Raw genomic sequence first — 21,157 nt, 5'->3', positions numbered from 1 at the left:
TAAGATACAAGCTAATCATTGTACATTAAATTGTGTTCTTATTGGCCAAAATAAAAATTGAGTTTTTCAATATTTTTTCTTTTCTTTTTTTTTCCCTCATTAACTGTAATTATAAGAAAGAGTTGTGGGCGGGGGCCAGAGTTGAATACAAGCAGCAAAGTCACATGAGCCTCTTGATTGAGCTTTCCTGCAAACAGTGTGGACCAATTTCATAAACAAAGGGAAGCAGAAGTAGTGGTTTGATGCTTCAAAGTCAGAAAGTTAAATTTGTGTGACGTCATCGACTTCCCTGGCCAGGTCTGATCTGGTAATGCCTTGATACCTACCAGTGCCATTGCCCTGGCCCTGTCATCATGTTTGAAAGATGATGCCTATTATTTCTCCGTCAAATTGGCTCTTCTCCAGTGACACCTAAGTCTAGGCCACACGTATCAATCTTTGAGGGATAGAGTAGCGTGAATTACTGCGATAAATAAGGGTGTTTGTATGTACTAATGATATAGAGCATTAGGTGTTAAGTTACCATCTCTGGTAAAATCCCCCTGTTTTCTTGTACCACCTGTTTCTCAATTATATAAGATTGTCTTAGATGGGGACAACCTGCAGAAAAGGGTCGTGCAGCGTACCCGAACTGACACCATCCATTTCACGTAGTTTCAACTCTCAGCACATTAACATGGACAAATGAACCGTGATTTTGGGTACAGTGGTTCTTCGATAAGTGAGGATCATAGACAATTAGCAGAAGAGACAAACCTCTAAGAGGGAAAACGTTTGAATTCATGATCTTCACGATGGAAAAGAAGAACTTGGTTTAATCCAAGATATTCAAAAAAATTTGAATCTGTGAATGAAAAGCAAAAGAGAAAAAGAAGTTGATAAAATAGACATTTGATCCTTTTATATGATTTCGCCTTTTCAAACTTTTGGGTGAATGTGGCGTCACTTTTTACAAATATCAAATAAGATGGGCCAACCTTACACCAAGAAGAAGGCTTCTTAGCCTTTGCCAAGGGTAATAATGCATTTTCTTCAAATTAAAAGGCAGAGGGCTCCACCATCCTTAATCCATGCACTCCTGACTCCACAGTGAGTAGAATCATTCACATGCACCCAGCTGAACATAATTCAAATAAGTAGTTTAGCATTTGTACAGATCAAATTTCATTTCTGGTTCCCGAAACCAGAGTCAATAATAACATGGAAACCCTTTACCATCTTCATCAGATCCAAGACTACTTGGATTATTAGGCTGCAACATCTGAAAAGTAAGAGATCCGTAGTCTCAAGCTCTTCAATAATTCTTTGGTTCGATTTGGTCAGGAAATGCAATATCTAGAGAAACCTGCAAACAACTTGCTTAAAGCCCAAAAGATAAACCCGAAAATACAAAAGAAAAAAGATTAATCTTTCTCATGAGAGACATATGCTACAGACTCAAAACTGATAGAATGAATGCTCACAGAATAGAGATCCCTACCGTAACTTGGGTAGTTGTCCTTCAGATTGAAGTGATTTACTCCAATGACTTCTTTCTCATCTATAATGTCATATATTTTGTTGTAAAAGGCAATGCATTCGTAAGCTAACTTCGTATAGAAAAATCAATATGCAATTAACTTAACTTGCCTTCGCTGAAGGAAGTGAAATCATGACATGTTTTTCCCCTAAATTTGCTCAGTTTGCTAGTCAGTGACTTAATGAGAACCCAGGCTCAACTAAATCAAAGAATAAAACATAAGGAACCAATGAGGATGAGATTTCATATTCACTAAGCGCACCCTGGAGTTATAGACATTTAGCCAACCACAGATTATTAAAACTTGAGATTCTTAGGCTGCTCACTGCTAGAAGTAACCTCATTGAATAACAGAGGCTGAACGGGGCAACCTGAGAATTTTACCGGAAGCCCAAATTTTAGAATTTGGAGGAAGAAGATTAAGAATTATAAATTTCCAGGGAAAATAAGTATTTCACCTCCATCAATTGGTAAAGCGGCAGCGACGATAACCCACCTATACCATGAATTATTATGCTCAACAGTTAGCCTCTACCCTGTTAACTGACAGCAGAAACTGATGAAACTTATTAAATGCTTCACCTGCTTGACTGGCGCTGAAAATAACTGAAATGAATGCCATATGACGGCAGATATACAGACAGAACCAACCAGCCTTCCCATTTTATAGATTTAATCAATTCTTATTCACATGAAATATCCATGTGTAATCCCACCCCAACCCCCAAAACCAAAACCCATTTTTCAAATGCTTTATCCATACTAACCATTATAATGTAAGTGATCACATCTGCTTTATTTTCCTGCCAACGCTAGACAAAATATCCAAAAGCTTTGAAGTTTCTGCCAAGTCACTTTTTGAACCTTCATCGTTTCTGCTATCCGTTGTTTCACTCTTAACCCCAGTACTAACAGCAGACTGATTTTTCTTCATTCCAGATTCAAACTTTGCTGCAAATGCTAGAGTAGACATCAGTGCCTTCTGAACTGAGTTTGGTGTGTTTTTATGTGAAATCTTCTCTGAAGATTGACCCATAGCAAGCGGATAAGCTGCCATCTTCCACGGGATTGGATTGGAGCTGTATTGTTTATCAGACAAATGTTGACTTTCATGAAAAGATCGACTGTTGACATCATCAAACTTTTTTGCAAATGCTAAAGTAGAAATGATAGCCTTCTGAGCTGTATTTGGTGTGTTTTTATGCGGTACCCACTCTGAGGATTGACCAGAAGTTCGTGGAGAAACTGGTGACTTATATGATATTGCACTTGTGTTATGTCGTTTATCAGATGCATAATTACTCTTCTGAAGAGGTCCACTGTTAACAATATCTGAACTGGAAGGTATGCTAGCTTCATTACTTCTAGAGTTACCCGATTTTCCCAAAGAGAGAAAATTTATTCCCAGTGGCACCACTGTTGGATCAGTTTTCCTTTGATCTGTACTAGATGTACTTTGGCTTGTCTGGTTGCTGAGTTTACCTCTATCACCTTCGTTTTCACTGGGATGTTGCTTATATCCAACTCCCCTATTTAATGCCAAACTAACTTTGCTAGTGGTATCTTCTAAAGAAGATTTTCCAAATGATAGAAAATTTATACCTCTCGGTACCACTTCTGTTTTTCTCATTGGACTATCATTCACATTTTGAATTGTTCCTGATTCACTTTGATTGGCTTGAATCCCAAGTCTGCCACTTTTGTTCATCTTCAGAGATGGCTTTGAAGCACAAGGACTATTGACACCTGACGTGCTTAGATTACTTTGAATCCCAACTTTGCCACTTTCTTTCATATTTTGAAATGAGCTGCCACGATTACGTTTACTTGATTCAGCCATAGATGATTTTGAAACAAAAAGAGAGTTGACCCCTTTGCAATCAAGATCAGGTGTTTTAGTTGGAGTCCCAGCCACAATTTGTTCCTTGCTTTTCTGAGAAAAAGCTCTTATAGAACAGGACGAGGCATCAACATTTTTTCTGATACTCAGTCTCATTTCAGAATCACCATGCAATGATGACTTCAGTTGAAGTTCACGAGCACTTGATAACGATGCAACACCTCCCTCAGGTGACATCTGAAATGAAAATACGTTATCACGCACCCTAAATCAACTAATTGAAAATGTAGCTTTTTTGTAATAGAACAAATTTACCTTGTGTGAAAACAAACAATCATCACCCCTCCCGCAGAAGCCTTTGGTCATGTAGTTGATACAGGGATACTTGGAGAGCTGGTGATCAAATGGACACTCATCACCTTTCATGCATGATTGGCGTGCAAAATGAGAACACGGCTGCAACAATGAAATACAAGACATGGTCAGACAAATGCACCAGTACAATGCAGACCCTATTTTTTAACAAAATAAAAAAGGACACAAAATCAAAGTGACTTATGTTCCTACTTCCTATTAGATATTAGGAATGATTTGTAGTTGTTACAGATTCATTACTAAAAAATCGGTTGAATGAACAGAACTACAATGGTGTGGCCAATAGTAAATTGCAATAGCAACAATCATAGATCAATTCATCATAATAAAATGTAACAAACAAAAGTTACTCAGCCTGTATAGGTGATAGTGGCAACGAACTGAACAATGAGTTATAATAGAATGCAGCTACTTGCATCATTAAAACAAGGTACCAAGCCAAATGACTATACCTGGGATTTTGTCAAAGGCACTGTATCATGTGAGTATTTGCACTTCTCACCCTGTGGAGCAAAAAAGATATTTAGACCAAATCAACATAGTATACAGATTTGAGCAACTTTATTCAGTTTTAAAAAATTCAAAGAAACAAAAACAATATTTCTTTTCCTTCTTTCCCCCTTCCCTTCATCCTTTGTTTTTTCACACCAGTCCGTCCTAGAATACTACCAATCCCTGACAAGAATTTTTGTGCAATTACACTTTTCTGAATTATTTTCTTCCCTCATCCCCTTCCTCTCGTAATCTTGGAGTCAATAAAATCAAATTTCAACTGTTTAGGAACATTTAAAGGGAATAGTCAGGAAACCATAATGGTTTACAGTCACTCTAGCATAAAAAAGCATAGCACATGGTATAATAATCCACAAACTAGAAACTCAATCAGATGAGCTCAATATAGCCACTTGCAGAAAAGGAAAAGCAATAACATTTAAACATCGTAATTAAGAGCAGAGCAACCAATTAATTAAATTTCTAGTGAAACGTTGGCTATTACCAAATAATTAAGGTTTCCAGAAGGACTACCTGAGAATGAAACTCTAGAGTTATTTTAAAAACTATATAATTATCAAACAAGAAAAAAATTAAAAATAGTACAACCTCATAGCATCTTCCCTTCAGATAATGGCGACAATAAGTCACAGCTTTTGGTTTCAGAACTGTCTGCAGTTTCAACCTTTTAACACCAAGCTGTTGATTTTTTTCTGCTCGTTTCTTTCGTTTATTTCGCTGCACAATAGAACCATAACAAAAATATCATTTATAAATTTGAAGAGCATTGAGAGAATATAGTCAATACAGTTGTCAAAATTTTTGTACGGAAAACAAGTAAACTAATTCGTAGATGTCTACATAAGTGCAAATTTGGTTAGTGGTGAAATAAACTTGCACCATGAGGTGTAAAGGTAGCCAATAAGAATCCATCTAAAAATTCAAAAAGACAAAGGAGACATACTCAATACCTTCTTCTTTTCTTTCTTCTCTGCAGGATTTGAACCCTGTTTTGTCTTATTGCAGACACCATCATCCTTCTGCATATAATAATAGGAAACCATACTTGTCACATATCAGAACTCACACAGCAATTCCATCACGACAAAATAATTCGATATGACCTAGTGCATAGGCTCTCATAGACCATTCAAACTAAAGTTTCAGATAGATCACTTTAATGAATTTCATGTCTCGGGGTACATGTCTATGCACTTGATTATATGTGAATGCAAGAGAATGTGTGCGTGCGTATGTGTGATGCAGATTGTGTGTGTGAGAGAGAGAGAGGGTACATTGTTTACACTTCTACTTTTGACAAATTATATATCAGTTAAACCTGTCCTAGAAACTAATCTGGGATTGTATATAGTCATATGAAAATATATTTGGGTGTTCTTTTTCTTTTTTATTTTTGTATTGGATATGAAAGCAGGATCAATATCCTTAAAATTTTGCATCCGATGTCATGAAGCCTCACAAGACAAACAAAGGTAGCCTGGTCAAAGCCAAAAATAATGAGAAAGCAATGCGGAAATCTATGAAAAGCTCCTGGTCATCTTTTAGCAAAAGATAGCCATTAAATTATGACCTAACAACCGCATGTCAAATTCTTAGGTTGATGCTAGGAGGATACTTTATTTATTTAATTTCAGAAACAGAAAACTGAATGAAGACTCGTTGAAAGTCATTCCAAAGAAAATCAAAGGGGCAAGTCAACTTATTATCACAAAGAACACTCACATGAAAGCAAGCTCATGAAGAAGACAATGCTGGTGGATGTTACCAAACCGAAGTAAACAAGTTCATAATTACAGATGGCCTCTAAAGGAAAGAAAATTGCAGGTTAGAATCATACCTTCTTTTTAGATTTAATTACTTGATTTTCATCTCCACTTTGCTTTGTACCTTTCTTTCTGTGCATCCTTCCATGTTCAGACACCATCTGATCTCTCTCACTACCTTCAAACTCTACTTCTGAAACTCTGTTGGCAATCTGAGCAATATTCATATTAAAGGAAGTAATCTCAGAATCTTTATTATTAGCTTTGCTTTCTTCATTACAATGAAGAACTTTATCGTCAAAGGCATCTACTTGCTTCTCCTCTCCGTTCTTTTCCGATACTACAGCATCCTCTAGGAGTATATCAACTGACTCATTAACAAGCTGAATGTCACCAAAAATTTCTCCTTCTTCAAGCTCTCCATTTTCAACCATTTGTCCAGGAGAAGGCATTCTATCATTAGAGCTAACAAACTTCTCCAATTCCATCTCTTTTTGCTGAATTCCAATTTTCTCATGCATTGCATTACTCTTCAACACGGAACTTTGGTCTTCAACTTTCTCACTTGATTTTGAAACTTCAACTATCAAACTTTTGTCTAAAGAAAAATCAAAGGCTTCAATAATCTTTTGATTATCACCTTCCATATATACCTGTGGCTGAACAGCTGTTCCAGATTCCTCCGCAACAACAAGTGGAAGTTCAATACGCTCTTCTTGATTATTCATTGATACACTCACACAATTATCACCTAGATTCTGGCCCAATGATGCGGCCAAGCAGTTATTACTATTATCATAATCTTCATTTCCTTTCATGATATTTTCTAACTCATTCATTAGACTTTGTTCCCGACCAATCTCTCCATCTTGAAAACCAGTGCCTTCAGTGCTACTACAAACCATCAGATCATTTCCATTCACAAAATTCTGACTTTCTTCTATTTCCATTATCTGCTCTATTTCATCTAATACCATTTGTGTATCACTAAATCCGCTGTCCTTGAAAACAGCACCCTTGAAACCTGCATCAACCACCGTTCCTTCCTGAGCTGGTAAATTTGCAGGCTTGCTACTATCTTGGACAATCGACTCACCAGGCTCTCGGATATCATTGCCACCCGGTTCACTTTGGTTACTACCATTATCTTCAACAAAAACAAAGAATATCAACAATGAGAAGAAAAAGTCACTGCACCTAAAAAATAGAAAGATTTTAGGGTATTCTTTTAGGTAAACAGAATTTCATTTGTCTAAAAGAGAATCATTTGAACGATTAATTCCTCAAAACCCGAAAATAAAAAGGGGCTAATTTCTTTACTAACCTAGGAATGAAAAACTCCATTGTTTTTAATTCAATTCAGCCTCTTTAAAATTTAAGAAAAAAAATGAGAAAATAAGAAGTAACAGTAAATTTGAAGAATTCAAAAAAATAAATTACCCCGTGTTCGGTGAACAGGAATAATGGGAGGGGCAGTAGCGAGTGGAGAATCGCCATAGCAGAGGGAGATAAGCCGAACGAGATTATGGTAAGTTCCGCTCCTGAGATGTGATCGGCGATGAGGAGTGAACATAAAGGGAGCTTCCACGCTTCGCTCTTGCGGTCCCTCCGATTTTTTTCCGCCAAATACCAACTTCGAATTCCCTCTCACTATTTTATCACAAAGACACAAACACAAAACCCTACTTGAATTTTTTTTTTCTTTTAAATTTTAAACGCTCTTCTGTTTTTATTTTTCCCTCATATCGGGACCGCTTTTCCGAAGGCTTTCCCGGGCATGAAACGCTAGCGTTTGTCGGTTAGTGGAACGAGGTCGTTTTATTGAGGACAACAGTCAAACGGTTCGGAGCGTCTAAACGCACCTTCAATGTTTTTACTTCGGAAAGTAAATAAAAAAAAATAAAAAGGAAAAGAATATGATTAGCGTAGAGAGAAGAACAAAACCCAAAACCCTAGGAAAACAGTGGTGTGAATTTAACAGGTGATCCATTCAGATTGGTAAGAAGAGAAGAGAGTGCGAGAGAAAATGGTGGTGAGGATCAGATTGTCGAGGTTCGGATGCAAAAACAAGCCATTTTACAGGGTGATGGCCGCCAATAGCAGATCCCCAAGGGATGGCAAGCATCTCGAAGTCCTTGGTTACTATAATCCTTTGCCAGGTCATCTTCGTCCTTCCCTGCCCTAGTCCATGACGGCCATGTTTTTCCCCTGAAAAAGAAAATGGAGCTAATGGAAGAATTGCTTATTGATTTTTCATCTTATCTGTCTCTTTTCTACAGGTCAAGATGGGGGTAAACGAATGGGTCTTAACTTTGAGAGGGTGAAGTAAGCTGCTATCTTCCATTCTTATTCTCTACTTTTTGATCACAAATTCTACATTTTTGCATTTGGATGTTGCCTTTCAGTTACGTCTCGAATTTAGACTGGAATAATCATTATCTTATTCTGTTGGTTTTCATACTGTTTCTCTCTTTTTTGTCGTTGAGATGTTTGTTTCTGCTGCGGCGTTGTCTCTGTTTCCTTGTGAATTTGTGAGGTATGGAGTAACGCAAAGAACGTGTAATCAATTAGTGGCTTGGCTGTAGTGAGTAGCATTTTCGAATTCTAGTTTTCCAGAAACAATACAGAGTATATTGCTTTGGGAGTCTGGCCTTGATAGTTCTAGTTGGATTAGAGAAATAAAGCCATCTCTCAGTTTTCTATAGAAGGGGAGAGTTTGCAGATATTATATCAAAGTATGACTATTAAAAAGAAATTCTTCTGAATTTGTAAATTATGATCAGGGGGTAGGGGAATGAAAGGATTGGTGAGGGAGAAATGCTTTCTGGTTGGAACTTGGGATGAATAGACTCTGTGTCCAGCTACACAATCAAGGTTGGCAAAATATGGGCCACAAATAACTATATTCTAAAAAATTGATATAAAACAATTTGAAGAGGGTGTGCTATGTAATTAGGGTGAATAGAATGCCCAAGCTGTTAGATTTGCAGAGTTCTTAATGCATTAGTGTACCAAAGGAGATTTCTTGAAACTGTAACTATTGTGAGAAGTTGCATGGGAGGAGTAAGTAGTAGTTGCAGCAAACAGTATGCAGTGTGGCTAGAGTTTTTTTTTTTTTGCTATAAAGCTAGAGTTATCTTGAGTTCAGAGCTCAACTTTAATAACTTGATCTGTAAATTGGACTAAATCAATTTAGAGTTAGTTCATAGAATCATGTCAGGGTAGACAGTAGTGGATTCCTATAGTTCCTCAGATTCTTGTAATTGCTTGTTTACCTCCTTTGCATGCTCAACACAGTTAAGTTTTGTAGAGAGAAAAAAAAAGTATCAGATTTGTACCAACTTTTGTATAGTTGTGGAGAAGAACAATGAATCACTTTAGTGCATAAGGTTGGCAACTACCATAGTCTTGTTCTACCATGTGGCAGTGAAACCGCCTGATATTGATAAACTTCTATTGTCATTGTTTTCTGCAGGTACTGGTTATCAGTTGGTGCGCAGCCTTCAGAGCCAGTCCAACGCATTCTTTTTAGAGCTGGATTATTGCCTCCACCACCAATGGTGGCTATGGGACGCAAGGGTGGACCACGTGACACGTGTCCTGTTGATCCTCTGACAGGGCGTGTTTTGAGTGCGGAGAAGCCAGCTACTGCTAGCCAACAAAATGGTGGTAAAGATGAGGCTGCAAATGGAGCAACTTCCGCCTGAAATTGTAATCTATCCCACAATGCTCCTTATTCTGCAGTTTCTGAGGCTTAGATCAAGGTTAGGGATGGTGCTCACAAAAGTGGATATAGTGGATCACTGGAAGTGCTGTTATCTTGAAAGTAACATTTGCCTTCCATTGAAGAAGCATCTTATGTTCAGGATAGTGATTTCAGTGCCATGCATAGAAGGTGTATGAAACTTGATTCCATGACAACTAATTGGATTCTGCATTCCCTTCAGGTTGTTGAATGAATTTCATGCATGATTTAAATGTTGGTCTTTACTTAAATAATTAGGGGTCTATGTTGAAACTATTGCTGAGTTGCGTGATTCGGAATGGTAGTAGCTGATATTTACTTCGCACCAGCTTTTTTAGTGAAGATATTTGCAGTGTAATTGCTTGTTATCAGGCGTATCTAACGTGTAAAATAAAAATTGTGGAAAAATAGATTCTGTATGTGAAACCATGGTGAGAGCTGGAATTGACAAAAGAAAACATGAGACAAGTCCCTAGTGGTCAGCTAATCTTGCGTAAGATCTTGGAAATGCTGGCTGGCGCGGGGTCTACCTGTTTCTAGAAAACCAAGATCAAAAGTTGAGTTTAATTGATCTAGTTCAAATCTCTCTGTGCTATTAAGTACTCACTAGTAGTAAACCAGTAATAGACAGGCATGTTTCATTTTTGAATTATGTCCCAAGGAGAGAGAGGAGGGAAAAATGTAACAAAATTCACTGTTCCTTTTTCGTCTTTGCACAGAGTATCAATTATTTGGTTGAAGTCAGTACCGTGAGATGTTAGGGAGGGGACCTGAAGATGGGAGAGTGGGGATGAATCCTTCCATTCAATCCTACTCCCCTTTGAATTCCTCTGTAACTTCAACTTTATACTGGTAAGCGGTGAATATATTATTGTCATAAATATGAATAAAGGGTTGCATCCAGTGTTGGTTAAACGATTATTGTCAAGTCATTCGTAAAGTTAAATGTTGTCAAAAAAAATTAAATTGTGTTCTGATGATCATTTAAAAAAAAAATCAGCTCATATAGTAGTATTAAAATTTTATTAATTCTTTTTTAATGTGATTTAATTATTGCATGCAATTTTTGTTTGGAAATAATTAACATTTAAATTTTTTTTGTGTTTTTGGTTAGCAAATTTCATCAAATTTTCAATCAAATTCATTAAAAATATATATTTAAAATAAACTAGAGGGTTTTCCATTACAAAATTTATAAATTAGTAGTGGAAAAAATAATAAATGGTCTAACTTGCATAGTTTTATTTAATTGTAAATACACTACTTTTCTTTGAATTGTATAATGATTTTAAAGTGGAAAACAATACCATGGATTTTTTTGTTGTTATTTAAGGTAATCAAATCATGATAATCCTCTATCTGATTCTGATCAATATCAATAGTAATAAAACAATTATTGATAATGATAATAAATAATCGGTATCACAACATTTATGTAACATTCTCTCTTACCAAATCTAATTACACTTATCTCATCATTAACTACCTTACTCATCTTTTCTTCCAATGTGCTTAATGTGGATAAATTTATATCGAATCAACTCTTAATATCATTTGATTTCGATATCGTTATTTAAAAAAAAAATTAATTTCATAACGTACACAATCCTGTTTATAAAACTTTTTAAAATTTTTTATTTGAGGTTGGATAGAAGCATCTTACTTCCTTTTAAAATGCTTGATATAGTAAGATATTTATGATATATATATTTGAAGGTATAACAAGTATATTTAGACAAGCTTTTTCGCATACCGCATTTCTAGATTTTCTGGATATTGTAAAAGAATATGTTTGGAAATTTTATTTTGTTATAAAGCCCAAAAAGAAAAGAATATTTCAAAAATTAAAAAAAAAACAATTGTTTCCTTTTTTTTTTTCCACTTTAAAAACAAAAAAGAGTACGATTTCTTAAAGCGAGAACCAAAAAAGAACACTGAAGCGATGCAGTATATTCAACTAAGAATACGGGTTGTGCTGGGCAAATTAAAAAGCGTGCGAACCCTATTTCTCAAAAACAAATAAGGAAAATAAATTAAAAAAAAAAAGGGGTTTAGGCCGCCTCGGCAATAAAAAGGAGTCGAGGCGCGTTTAGGTTTTTATAAGGAGAGGGAGAGGATTTTAAGCGAGGCCACGTCTTTTTTACACGCCTCTCAAACCCTTGAAATTCCATCCCTCCTTTACCCTTTCGCTCCACACTCTCCAATCTAGGGTTTTAGCACCCCCTTTCTCTAAATCACTCTTCTTGCCTTTTTTTCCCCTAGAAGAATTCTCAATGAGCAACGAAGGGATTAACTTCAACATGGCCGATCTCGGCGATGGTAATCTCCGTCTGCCTTAAAACCTTAACTCTGCCGCTTCACTCCTCTTCGTTTTTATCTCTTATTTTTTGTGTTTAACTTCTTTTTGGGTTGCAGCTCTTAACGAGGAAGCTCGAGCGGGCCTTGTTAACGCTCTCAAGGTCAGTGACTCTGAGAAATGATTTTTTTCTTAGTTTTTTTTTGTCAAATGGAAATTTTTTTGGCTGCTTTTGGTTTCTTTCTTTTTCTTTTTTTTTTTGGCGTTTTTAGTGATTGGTTGGATTTTTTTATATTCTGGTTTGCAGAATAAGCTTCAGAATCTTGCTGGGGAGCACACCGATATGCTGGAGAATCTGTCACCGAATGTCAGGAAGCGTGTGGAGGTTCTCAGGGAGATCCAGGCATGTTATTTCTTGCGAAGTTGGTTTTGTTACTGTGCTGTGAAATGTTATTATGGTATCACTTGTGGTTTATTTTGTCATAGTAATTGAATTTGAGGGCCGATTTGCTTCCATTGTGAAGAAACTTCCGTGTCCTTTGATGTATAAGTTTACTCAATTTTGTTGAATTTCTAAGAATATCTGTGCAAAGTTTTGATTTGATATTGGATTGGATTTACTTTGATTGAGTATAAGGTTGCATTTTAATTTATATTCTCACCTAGCTGGACTAGATTGCTGTTGTCTGTTTTCAATTGAATTGAGCTACAATAAGTTTGGAAGTGGAATGCCAGTTTGATGTTTGGAGTTGTCCAATTGTTTAACAGAGCCAACATGATGAGTTGGAGGTTAAGTTTTTTGAGGAGAGAGCAGCACTTGAAGCTAAATATCAGAAACTATATCAACCCCTATATGCTAAGGTTTGCCTTTTGAATTTTGTTTCTATTTTTGTTTAATCAGTTACTATTGTTTTTTGCCTGATTAGTTATCATACATTTGTAGCGGTACGATATTGTGAATGGTGTTGGTGAAGCTGAAGGAACTCCAAATGAAGCAACCATGGACCAAGGAGAGGATAAAGCTGCTGAAGGTATGATCTTATTTATTCTGGTCCTTTTTTGCTCTATCCCCTCCTCTCTTTCTTTGTGCATGGTTATTTATGCAATTATGCTTTATACAGAGAAAGGAGTGCCTGATTTTTGGCTTACTGCAATGAAAAATAACGAAGTGCTGTCTGAGGAGGTCAGTTATCCAGTTATAATTGCTGTTTGGATGCTTTTTTCTTGTTGGAAATAGTGATTCTCATTTTTACTTGGTTTGCTTTTGGAATTAGATCACCGAACGTGATGAAGGAGCTCTCAAATATCTCAAGGATATTAAGTGGTATAGAATAGAGGAACCCAAAGGATTCAAGCTTGAGTTTTATTTTGACACCAATCCTTATTTCAAGAATACTTTGTTGACAAAGACATATCACATGATCGATGAAGATGAACCTATTCTGGAGAAAGCTATTGGGTAAGTGCCTTTATTACTTTCTTTAAAAAATTTCTTATTGTATAATTAGATTATGAGGCTTCTTACTTAGTTTAACTAAAATTTTTTTGCACTTAATTTGTAGGACGGAGATTGAATGGTATCCAGGAAAATGCTTAACACAAAAGCTCCTTAAAAAAAAGCCTAAGAAGGGAGCAAAGAATGCCAAGCCAATCACTAAAACGGAAGATTGTGAAAGTTTCTTCAACTTCTTCAATCCACCTCAAGTTCCTGATGATGATGAAGATATTGATGAAGATACTGTATGGCTAACCTCACCGTATCAGCATAAAACTTTGATGATTGATTAATTATTTTCTGGTCTTCTAATGGTTTGTACTTTCTTGCACAGGCTGAGGAGCTGCAAAATCAAATGGAACAGGATTATGACATAGGGTGAGTTCTCTTTTTAGCTTACCTCTAGTCATTGCGTTGTTTCTCAGTTTGAACTCCTCTTACTAATGCTTCGTATGAGCTATATTTATCAGTCAAATTGATATGTGGAGACATCATCAATAAATGTTATTTGTACCAAATACTTATTTGTACAGGTCAACTATTCGAGACAAGATTATTCCACATGCTGCGTCATGGTTTACAGGAGAAGCTATTCAGGCAGATGAGCTTGAGATAGAAGATGACGATGAAGATGATGATGTTGATGAGGATGAGGATGAAGACGATGAGGAGGATGAGGATGATGATGATGAGGATGATGAGGATGATGAAGAAGAAAGTAAGACCAAAAAGAAGGTATGAGATGCTAGATTTTTGTTGTGTTTTATATGTATGCACAATAATCCTTTCAGAATTTGAAGTGACGCTAATTTTTTTGTTTGTTTTTTGTTAAATTGCATGAAAATGTTGCTGCAGTCTTCATCTGCACAAAAGGTACACCAATTCCATATCATTTAGATTTAGACCTCAATTTTTGGCGCCCCTTATTGATATTTATGCCTGATTATTTTTTATTTTGTACTGTAGAAGAGTGGAAGAGCACAAGGGGAAGGACAACAAGGTGAGAGGCCTCCAGAATGCAAGCAGCAGTAGATTCTAATTGCTGCTGTGGCAGATATGTGGCGACCCTAGCAGGGTGGTCTATAAAATATTGATTTGGAAGAGAAAGGGAAGGGGGGTTTTGCAGTTTTGGTGGTTATTTATTTTTACATTTTTCATGTTATACCATGAATGATTGGCTTGGAGAATCCTTCTTTTCCCTTTCTTTTTGGTCTGTTGGTTTGATAGGACGTGGTCTGGTAGTCGAGATGTGTTGAGATTTTCTTTATGTGAATGTTTCCAGAAACAATTGAGTATATGTCTGTCTTTAGTGTTCTTGTTGTGATAGCTTGTTATCATTAAAATCAAGTTATGGCAAGTCTAATTATAGTTATTTTTTAATTTCTTGCCAACTCTTCAGTTGATTTTTTATCTTAATTAAATTTATTGGTTTTATAATTTTCTTTTTACTCTTTTGTGATTTGTAATCTTTGCGAGTGATGTTGTATTGTCGCCAATGATTTAATTTCTTCGGGGATCTCTCATATTTTCACCTTTTCTATTATATCCCCCAATTTCCACCAGAAGGGCTACTGATTAAAAAGTTTCTCGTTTGCTCTCATATTTGTTTCTGCTTCTGTCGTGTTGAAGGTATATGATGGGTCTTGAAAGCTTAAGCAGAGTGGTTTGATTCGTTTTTCAGGGAGTTTGATAAATGAACAAAATCCAATTACTAATCTAACAATGACGTGCTCGTAGTTTAAATTTGATTAAAAGAGAATTTCATAGTGTTCCACCTGTTACTAATCTAACCGGATTGTTTTGTAAAAAATGGTTTGTTTGGTCGGATGGAAGCAATTATGTCCATGATGGATCCATACAAACTTGAGTGTAGTAAGTAGAAAATGGTTTCTTGGCTGCAGTTGTTCGTAGGAATTTCTGATTGGTAACTGAGAATTTCAAAGCAGCAACTTAATCATACATAGAAAAACAAGAAAAGACATTGGTACTCGACCATCACGATCAGCATGGCAGACCTATTTCCAAGAAAGTAGTAAAACATGATCAAAGCCAAAAGCCCAAGGTATTAGAAATATTCATATCCCAGCCCAGATGCCTGCAGTTTGCACTCGAAAAAGCTCCTGAAACTCAGCGATGTTGGCAGACATTTGCTTGCAGTTGGGCCCTGACTCCACTTTGCGAATTTGGCTGGCTTCTAAATCTGGGTGTATAAAGCTGCTTTTACATGGGATTTATTAAAGTTTCCTGGCATTGGCTCATCTGGCTCCCCAACAACCATATCCCCAAGCATTCATCCACCTTCCGGCTTGCCATCCTGGACAGATTAGCCCCTCTATCCGCTCGTAGTTCATAGAGGCTTGATATTCCAAATTTAAGGTGCTGTTTATGTAACAAGGCTGAGCATTCCAGGGACCATATTTGCTCCAAGAGGATTTGGAAGGAAATTTTGCAGCTCCCTCTTTAAAGATAACCTGGGGGATTGAACAACTCAGTTTACTTGGGCTGCTAGAGCCTGCCTGGTGTTGCTGGCAAGCTAGAAAACAGGAGACGATAGGAAAGCTGGGGTCTAAATTTTCAATCTCGACGTTTTTCTCCTTCTTTGTTGTTTACTGTACTTTGCATTCTCTTGTTAACTCAACCATTTTTTCCTTTTTTTTTTTTTGCCAAAAGCTGGGCCCCTTAGAAATTTGACAACAAATCCTTACAAGGCCCGGACGGCCCATTCAGCTTCCAGTCCCCGGTACTTAACCAGACTGAAATGTCAAAAAGGAGGGAAACTCAACCTAAAACCCTAACATCACTGAGCAGAGTTACTGTCCATTTCTCTGCTCTCTTTCTTCTTCTCTTTTAAAGAAAAAGAAGTAAACCCACGCTTTGTAATCCATGGAATAACATTTTATCATAACTATTTTGTTCTCCATCTTCCTGTTTTTTTGGATTTTGTAGTTCTAAACAGAGCCCAGCCGTTTCATAGCGTGCTATGGCGAGGTTTCTTCGAAATATTTCTTCTCTGAAACGTTCTCTCTTCGCTCCAGAGGTTTTGATCCTTTACCCTTCTGTTTATTTTCTTCTATAAGGTCATATCCCTTTGCTTTTGTTCTATTCAATGTATCTGCTTATCTTGCACTGTGTTCATTTTCTATAAGAAAGTTAGGAATGGTATGAACTTTGAATCATTTTCTTTGCAGGTATGTAGGAGAGGGGTATTAGGGTCATCTTCTCAGCTGTGTGCCTTTTCTTCTAAAGGTATTGAAACTTCCATTACAAGCTATAATTTCAATGTTGATATTTTATAAAATATTGTTATTTGGGTATTTTATATTCTATAGGTTGATTAAACCATGCAAGTTGATTAGCTAGAAGTTTTAATCTGGTGTTTATCTGAATGTGTTTGGAGAAGAGTGCTTTATCATGGGATTTTTATTAACTTAATGAATATCTGAATCTAGGATGATTTTAATTGAAACAAGTCAACTGTACCATAAATCATTGTGCTCAAGTTAATTCCATCTAAAAGATGGGGTTATTTGTTTTTTATTTTAGCTGGATTTATTCAAGTTTAAAACTAAATATGGTACTTATTTTCTTGTGTTCGGGTGTATCTTGGTTTATGTCTGACTGAAGGTAGAAGGAAATCAAAGTCAGATGGAAGCGACTCATGTGACGAGAATATGTCCAAGAAAGAATTGGCCCTAAAACAAGCCCTGGATCAGATTACTAGTTCTTTTGGAAAAGGATCTATTATGTGGCTGGGTCGATCTGTGTCTCCTAAAGATGTTCCGGTAGTTTCCACTGGTTCTTTTGCTTTGGACATAGCACTTGGAACTGGTGGACTTCCAAAGGTACTCAATTCTTGTTTCACTTTTTTTTTATTTTCTCCCTTAATACATCCCGCTACTAAGTAATTGTGTGATGTTTATTAGTTCCTTAGACATCTCGGTATTGAAATTTTACAGGGACGTGTTGTGGAGATATATGGACCAGAGGCTTCTGGGAAAACAACTCTTGCCCTACATGTAATTGCTGAAGCACAGAAGCAAGGAGGTTGCTTAGTGTATTTTAACTTAGTACTGCATGATTTCATGATTTGTTATGATGAACCGCTCATTCATTATGACATTCATTATTCTGTGTTGGCAGAGTAGAATAGCTTCCCATTTTTCTTTTGTAACTTTTTCTTGCTATGCTACCGGAAGACACATTTCATCTGTTTCATGGTTACAACAGATAGAAGGAAACTATGATATGTTAGGTTTCATGTTAAATTCCAATATACACCTTGTCTGTTGATTCTTGATTTCTGACATATAAAAGATTATTATCAAAATGCATCTGAAATATCACAAAGGAATGCTGTATACAGTGTATAACATTCTTAAATCTAATTATATGGGGAGCACATTTGGAGGGTGGAGGAGATTTTGTCTGAGACTATCTTCTCTTCTGTTGAGGTTGTTTGGGTTACTTTTCTGCTGGATACTAACATGTTTTATACCATTCAAATGCAGGTTATTGTGTTTTTGTCGATGCTGAGCATGCTCTTGATTCAGCTCTAGCTGAGGCAATTGGGGTAAACACTGAGAATTTGCTTCTTTCGCAACCTGATTGTGGTGAACAAGCTCTCAGTCTTGTGGATACACTAATACGGAGTGGATCTGTTGATGTTGTTGTTGTTGACAGTGTAAGGTGTTTTTAGATTCGTTTCTTTTCCTTGAGGGAGTGTGACCTAATCATAACAGCTGGTAGTTGGTAGAGTGGGTCTGCTTTCTTCTCTCTGTCTGCATTTTCCCTTTAGACTGCTTAGTTAGTTAGGTTGTGCTATGATGCTAATTTGAAGGAATATTTTTTGAAATAATTGTTGTTGTGGCAAATACATTGGATTCATCCTTGAAGGGTTGATATTCTGTATTTTGTTTTTTATCAGTGCAGTACTGCAGTTTTTATCATATTTATTTGGAAGTGAGTCCTAATTGATGCTTCATTTTTTTTTCTCAGGTAGCTGCCCTTGTGCCTAAAGGTGAGCTTGATGGGGAGATGGGTGATGCTCATATGGCAATGCAAGCTCGATTGATGAGCCAGGCTCTTCGTAAATTGAGCCATTCCTTATCATTATCACAAACTATATTGATTTTTGTAAATCAGGTATAAGTTTTAGATCCTGATTATGTCCTTGATAAGTTTTGACGATCAACTCCATATTAACACTATAGTCTTCTGAAGATTTAGTTTGCTAATTTGAAGTTATAAAGTTCTTGCTTTGAGTTTATTTAAAAAAGATTAACCTTATACTCTCTGTGTCATGTACTTTTAGAGTTTTGCCCTGGTCAACTTTTTGTTCCATTTCTTAAGGATTTTATTAGGAATGCAGACTACTAATTGGATGGCTATTAGCTTGATGTAATATTTCCTAGATGAATGGTAGCTCTTAATTGTGGTCAGCTGCAGATTTCTCATGGTTTTTAGGTTGAGAATGCAAAATGAAGTTCTGTTTTTTCTCTTATATTAGTTTGTTCTGCAGATAAGTGAAGCATGGAATTTTTGTTTATTATAACACATCTTTACTATTTTCACATATTAGGTGAGGTCAAAACTTTCAACTTTTGGTGGATTTGGTGGGCCAACTGAAGTTACCTGCGGTGGTAATGCACTAAAGTTCTATGCTTCAGTGCGTCTAAACATAAGGAGAACAGGGCTTGTCAAGAAAGGAGAAGAGGTATCAAGTTCCATCCTTTCTTTCCTCTTCAGTTTGTTGGTTGGATTTGGATGTAGTAGTTTAAAAGGGTCATCCCATCATATAAGTCACACGTCAAATCTGATTGGGTGGCGATGATTTGTTTATCAAAATTTCCTTTAGCATGGTTGAAACTCTGTTGAGCAAGTCATTAAAATTTCCTTTGAATGGTCTCTTACATTCCCAAGCAAGTTAAACATGTAGTTATATTTGCTTGTCTTGATCTTCGAGCCAGCTTGTATCTAACCTCTAGCTTACTCAATCTAATTTTGAAAGGCCTTGATTTTTTCATAAATTTAGTCCTTTCCATTTTTAACTCTGTTGCATGTCCAGTTTCTGGCACATAAGGGACTCATGTAGAAGATAGGAAATGACCAAATCTAGATAATTTTCTCTTCTTTAGAGTAGATCTCATTCTGTTTTATATTCCTTGTCTCGTTGTGTTTTTGATATTTCTATAATCTGCAGACTATTGGAAGTCAAGTTCTTGTGAAGATTGTGAAGAACAAGCTTGCGCCTCCATTTAAGACAGCTCAATTTGAGCTCGAGTTTGGCAGGGGAATATCTCGGGAAGGAGAGATCATAGATTTAGCGCTAAAACACAAATTTGTTACAAAGTCTGGTGCATTCTACAGTTTCAATGACCATAAAATCCATGGCAAGGAAGCCTTTAAAAAATTTTTGGCCGAAAATGAAAGTGCTTGTGAAGAACTTGTGATGAAACTTAGAGAAAAGCTACTGGAAACTGAGAGAAAGAAGGAAAGACAGACAGATATTTCTGATGGGAATACATCAGAAGAAATAATTCCACCTGATACAACCGATGAAGAAGCTGCTACTGCCGTTGAAGCTTAAATGTGCATTGGACTCAGACTGAAACCCCCTTTGTTCCCATTGCAGGTTCAGTCTTTTGTGGGGGTTGCTTTCTCCCTTTGGATCAGTCGTTAGCTAGGTGAATTTTTCGGTGGACACGATGATGGAAGGATTTGAAAGTCCGTTGATTCATAGTCATATTCCACCCTTTTGAGTATGTTGGTCGCATTTGTACATGTGTCGTATAGTGCATTGGAAAGTTTTGTGGAATCAATTTAGATGAAGGAAGAATACAGGATCTTCATTCAAATTTCCAGGGGTATCCTACAGTCTTCCTCAAGATTGTTATTTGTCCAACCACTTTGTGCATGTTAATGTGGTCAATTTTTATATTATGTATATTTTATATATATATATATATATGTATATGCAATCTTAGTCTTGTTCTGGTTTTCGGTTCATATCTATGCCCATGGTTTCAGAACTTAACAAGGAACTGCCTGACGCAAAAAAGAAAAGAGGAAGTCGGCAAAGAAATTGAAATGATTGGATGAGGCTCCTAAATTTGTAATCAACTTGTTTTTCTGCATATAATGAAATTGGCAAAGAAGTCCAAGTCAAAACCCGGCTTGAATTTCTGAAGGGAAAGGTAGAATATGACGCCACTTATGCTGGGCCCTTGATTGATACGAACTGTCAAAGCTCTACCCGGCTATCTTCTTGCTATATTAGGATGGACTGATAGAAAAGGAAAATGTTCCCTAAATAGGTAATGCTCAATTTAACTTACTTACCAAGAATTCTTATTACACCACGCCCCCTCCCCCACCCCAAATAATAATAATAATAATAAAATAAAATTTTTGTTCCCTTCTAACAAGTACAAATAGAAAAACCCTACACTGTCTTCTTAAATCTACAGCAGACCCTATATTTTACTATAAACCCTTTTGTATTCATCTTGCAGGGTTAATACTAACTGCTTATACGTCTTCAAGCAGGTGAGCAAAGTTTTATTTTCCTCTAAATTTATTGATTCAGTGTTGTTAATTTTTTCTTGTTAACTT

General features: G+C 36.4%; 4 protein-coding genes across 21 annotated transcripts; 3 read left to right on the top strand and 1 right to left on the bottom strand.

Annotated features, from left to right (window-relative positions):
- Positions 1-703: 703 nt before the first annotated feature.
- On the bottom strand, positions 704-7,767 carry EMB1789 (CCCH-type zinc finger family protein). 14 transcript variants are annotated; one of them, XR_016350851.1, is made up of 10 exons: positions 7,451-7,766; positions 6,085-7,157; positions 5,198-5,266; positions 4,836-4,964; positions 4,187-4,237; positions 3,675-3,815; positions 1,630-3,596; positions 1,481-1,540; positions 1,216-1,345; positions 706-1,117 (listed from the first exon to the last, which is right to left on the bottom strand). XR_016350851.1 is itself a non-coding variant. In XM_021420086.2 (7 exons), the coding sequence occupies exons 1-7, from the start codon at positions 7,581-7,583 to the stop codon at positions 2,304-2,306; spliced, it is 2,889 nt and encodes a 962-aa protein (XP_021275761.1). In that variant the 5' UTR covers positions 7,584-7,766; the 3' UTR covers positions 704-2,303. The 14 variants fall into 14 exon arrangements, 1 of the variants encoding a protein (XP_021275761.1); XR_002444659.2 differs by having other exon boundaries at positions 1,216-1,890; positions 1,978-2,015; positions 2,102-3,596; XR_002444662.2 differs by having other exon boundaries at positions 707-1,117; positions 1,216-1,890; positions 1,978-2,062; positions 2,287-3,596; positions 7,451-7,767.
- A 125-nt stretch (positions 7,768-7,892) lies between these two features.
- On the top strand, positions 7,893-10,031 carry LOC110410422 (Ribosomal protein S16 family protein). Its single transcript, XM_021420088.2, has 3 exons — positions 7,893-8,169; positions 8,290-8,335; positions 9,486-10,031. Exons 1-3 carry the CDS (start codon positions 8,037-8,039, stop codon positions 9,715-9,717), a joined length of 411 nt encoding a protein of 136 aa, XP_021275763.1. The 5' UTR covers positions 7,893-8,036; the 3' UTR covers positions 9,718-10,031.
- A 1,814-nt stretch (positions 10,032-11,845) lies between these two features.
- Positions 11,846-14,983, top strand: LOC110410462 (nucleosome assembly protein 1;3-like). Of its 3 annotated transcripts, none has more exons than XM_089782594.1 (12): positions 11,846-12,074; positions 12,171-12,214; positions 12,359-12,454; positions 12,820-12,912; positions 12,995-13,082; positions 13,173-13,234; positions 13,326-13,510; positions 13,614-13,791; positions 13,881-13,924; positions 14,080-14,281; positions 14,402-14,419; positions 14,516-14,983. In XM_089782594.1, exons 1-12 carry the CDS (start codon positions 12,029-12,031, stop codon positions 14,576-14,578), a joined length of 1,119 nt encoding a protein of 372 aa, XP_089638720.1. In that variant the 5' UTR covers positions 11,846-12,028; the 3' UTR covers positions 14,579-14,983. The 3 variants fall into 3 exon arrangements, with proteins under 3 accessions (XP_089638720.1, XP_021275837.1, XP_021275838.1); XM_021420163.2 differs by having other exon boundaries at positions 11,847-12,074; positions 14,513-14,983; XM_021420162.2 differs by having other exon boundaries at positions 12,995-13,234; positions 14,513-14,983.
- Positions 14,984-15,498: 515 nt separating this feature from the next.
- On the top strand, positions 15,499-20,412 carry RECA2 (recA DNA recombination family protein). Of its 3 annotated transcripts, none has more exons than XM_021420161.2 (9): positions 15,499-16,110; positions 16,217-16,583; positions 16,735-16,792; positions 17,171-17,388; positions 17,503-17,590; positions 18,055-18,227; positions 18,542-18,688; positions 19,125-19,259; positions 19,746-20,412. In XM_021420161.2, exons 2-9 carry the CDS (start codon positions 16,527-16,529, stop codon positions 20,130-20,132), a joined length of 1,263 nt encoding a protein of 420 aa, XP_021275836.1. In that variant the 5' UTR covers positions 15,499-16,110; positions 16,217-16,526; the 3' UTR covers positions 20,133-20,412. The 3 variants fall into 3 exon arrangements, with proteins under 3 accessions (XP_021275836.1, XP_021275835.1, XP_089638719.1); XM_021420160.2 differs by having other exon boundaries at positions 15,499-16,355; positions 16,493-16,583; XM_089782593.1 differs by having other exon boundaries at positions 15,499-16,583.
- The last annotated feature ends 745 nt before the right edge of the window (positions 20,413-21,157 follow it).

This window comes from Theobroma umbraticum, unplaced genomic scaffold, assembly GCF_002168275.2.
Source record: "Theobroma umbraticum cultivar Fairchild unplaced genomic scaffold, ASM216827v3 scaffold_56.0, whole genome shotgun sequence".
NCBI lineage: Eukaryota > Viridiplantae > Streptophyta > Magnoliopsida > Malvales > Malvaceae > Theobroma > Theobroma umbraticum.
Note: the sequence above shows the minus strand (reverse complement) of the source record. Positions and strands in the feature narration are given on the sequence as shown.

Coding starts and splice junctions, on each gene's coding strand:
- EMB1789 (XM_021420086.2), bottom strand. CDS start 7,583: ATGTTCACTCCTCATCGCCGATCACATCTCAGGAGCGGAACTTACCAT. Junction 4,965..5,197: donor AGAAGAAAGAAAAGAAGAAG/GTATTGAGTATG, acceptor TCTATTGTGCAG/CGAAATAAACGAAAGAAACG. Junction 3,816..4,186: donor TGCCTTTGACAAAATCCCAG/GTATAGTCATTT, acceptor TCATTGTTGCAG/CCGTGTTCTCATTTTGCACG.
- LOC110410422 (XM_021420088.2), top strand. CDS start 8,037: ATGGTGGTGAGGATCAGATTGTCGAGGTTCGGATGCAAAAACAAGCCA. Junction 8,170..8,289: donor TTACTATAATCCTTTGCCAG/GTCATCTTCGTC, acceptor TCTTTTCTACAG/GTCAAGATGGGGGTAAACGA. Junction 8,336..9,485: donor CTTAACTTTGAGAGGGTGAA/GTAAGCTGCTAT, acceptor TGTTTTCTGCAG/GTACTGGTTATCAGTTGGTG.
- LOC110410462 (XM_021420162.2), top strand. CDS start 12,029: ATGAGCAACGAAGGGATTAACTTCAACATGGCCGATCTCGGCGATG. Junction 12,913..12,994: donor ATCAACCCCTATATGCTAAG/GTTTGCCTTTTG, acceptor ATACATTTGTAG/CGGTACGATATTGTGAATGG. Junction 13,235..13,325: donor ACGAAGTGCTGTCTGAGGAG/GTCAGTTATCCA, acceptor TTTTGGAATTAG/ATCACCGAACGTGATGAAGG.
- RECA2 (XM_021420161.2), top strand. CDS start 16,527: ATGGCGAGGTTTCTTCGAAATATTTCTTCTCTGAAACGTTCTCTCTTC. Junction 16,584..16,734: donor GTTCTCTCTTCGCTCCAGAG/GTTTTGATCCTT, acceptor TTTTCTTTGCAG/GTATGTAGGAGAGGGGTATT. Junction 17,591..18,054: donor TGAAGCACAGAAGCAAGGAG/GTTGCTTAGTGT, acceptor ATTCAAATGCAG/GTTATTGTGTTTTTGTCGAT.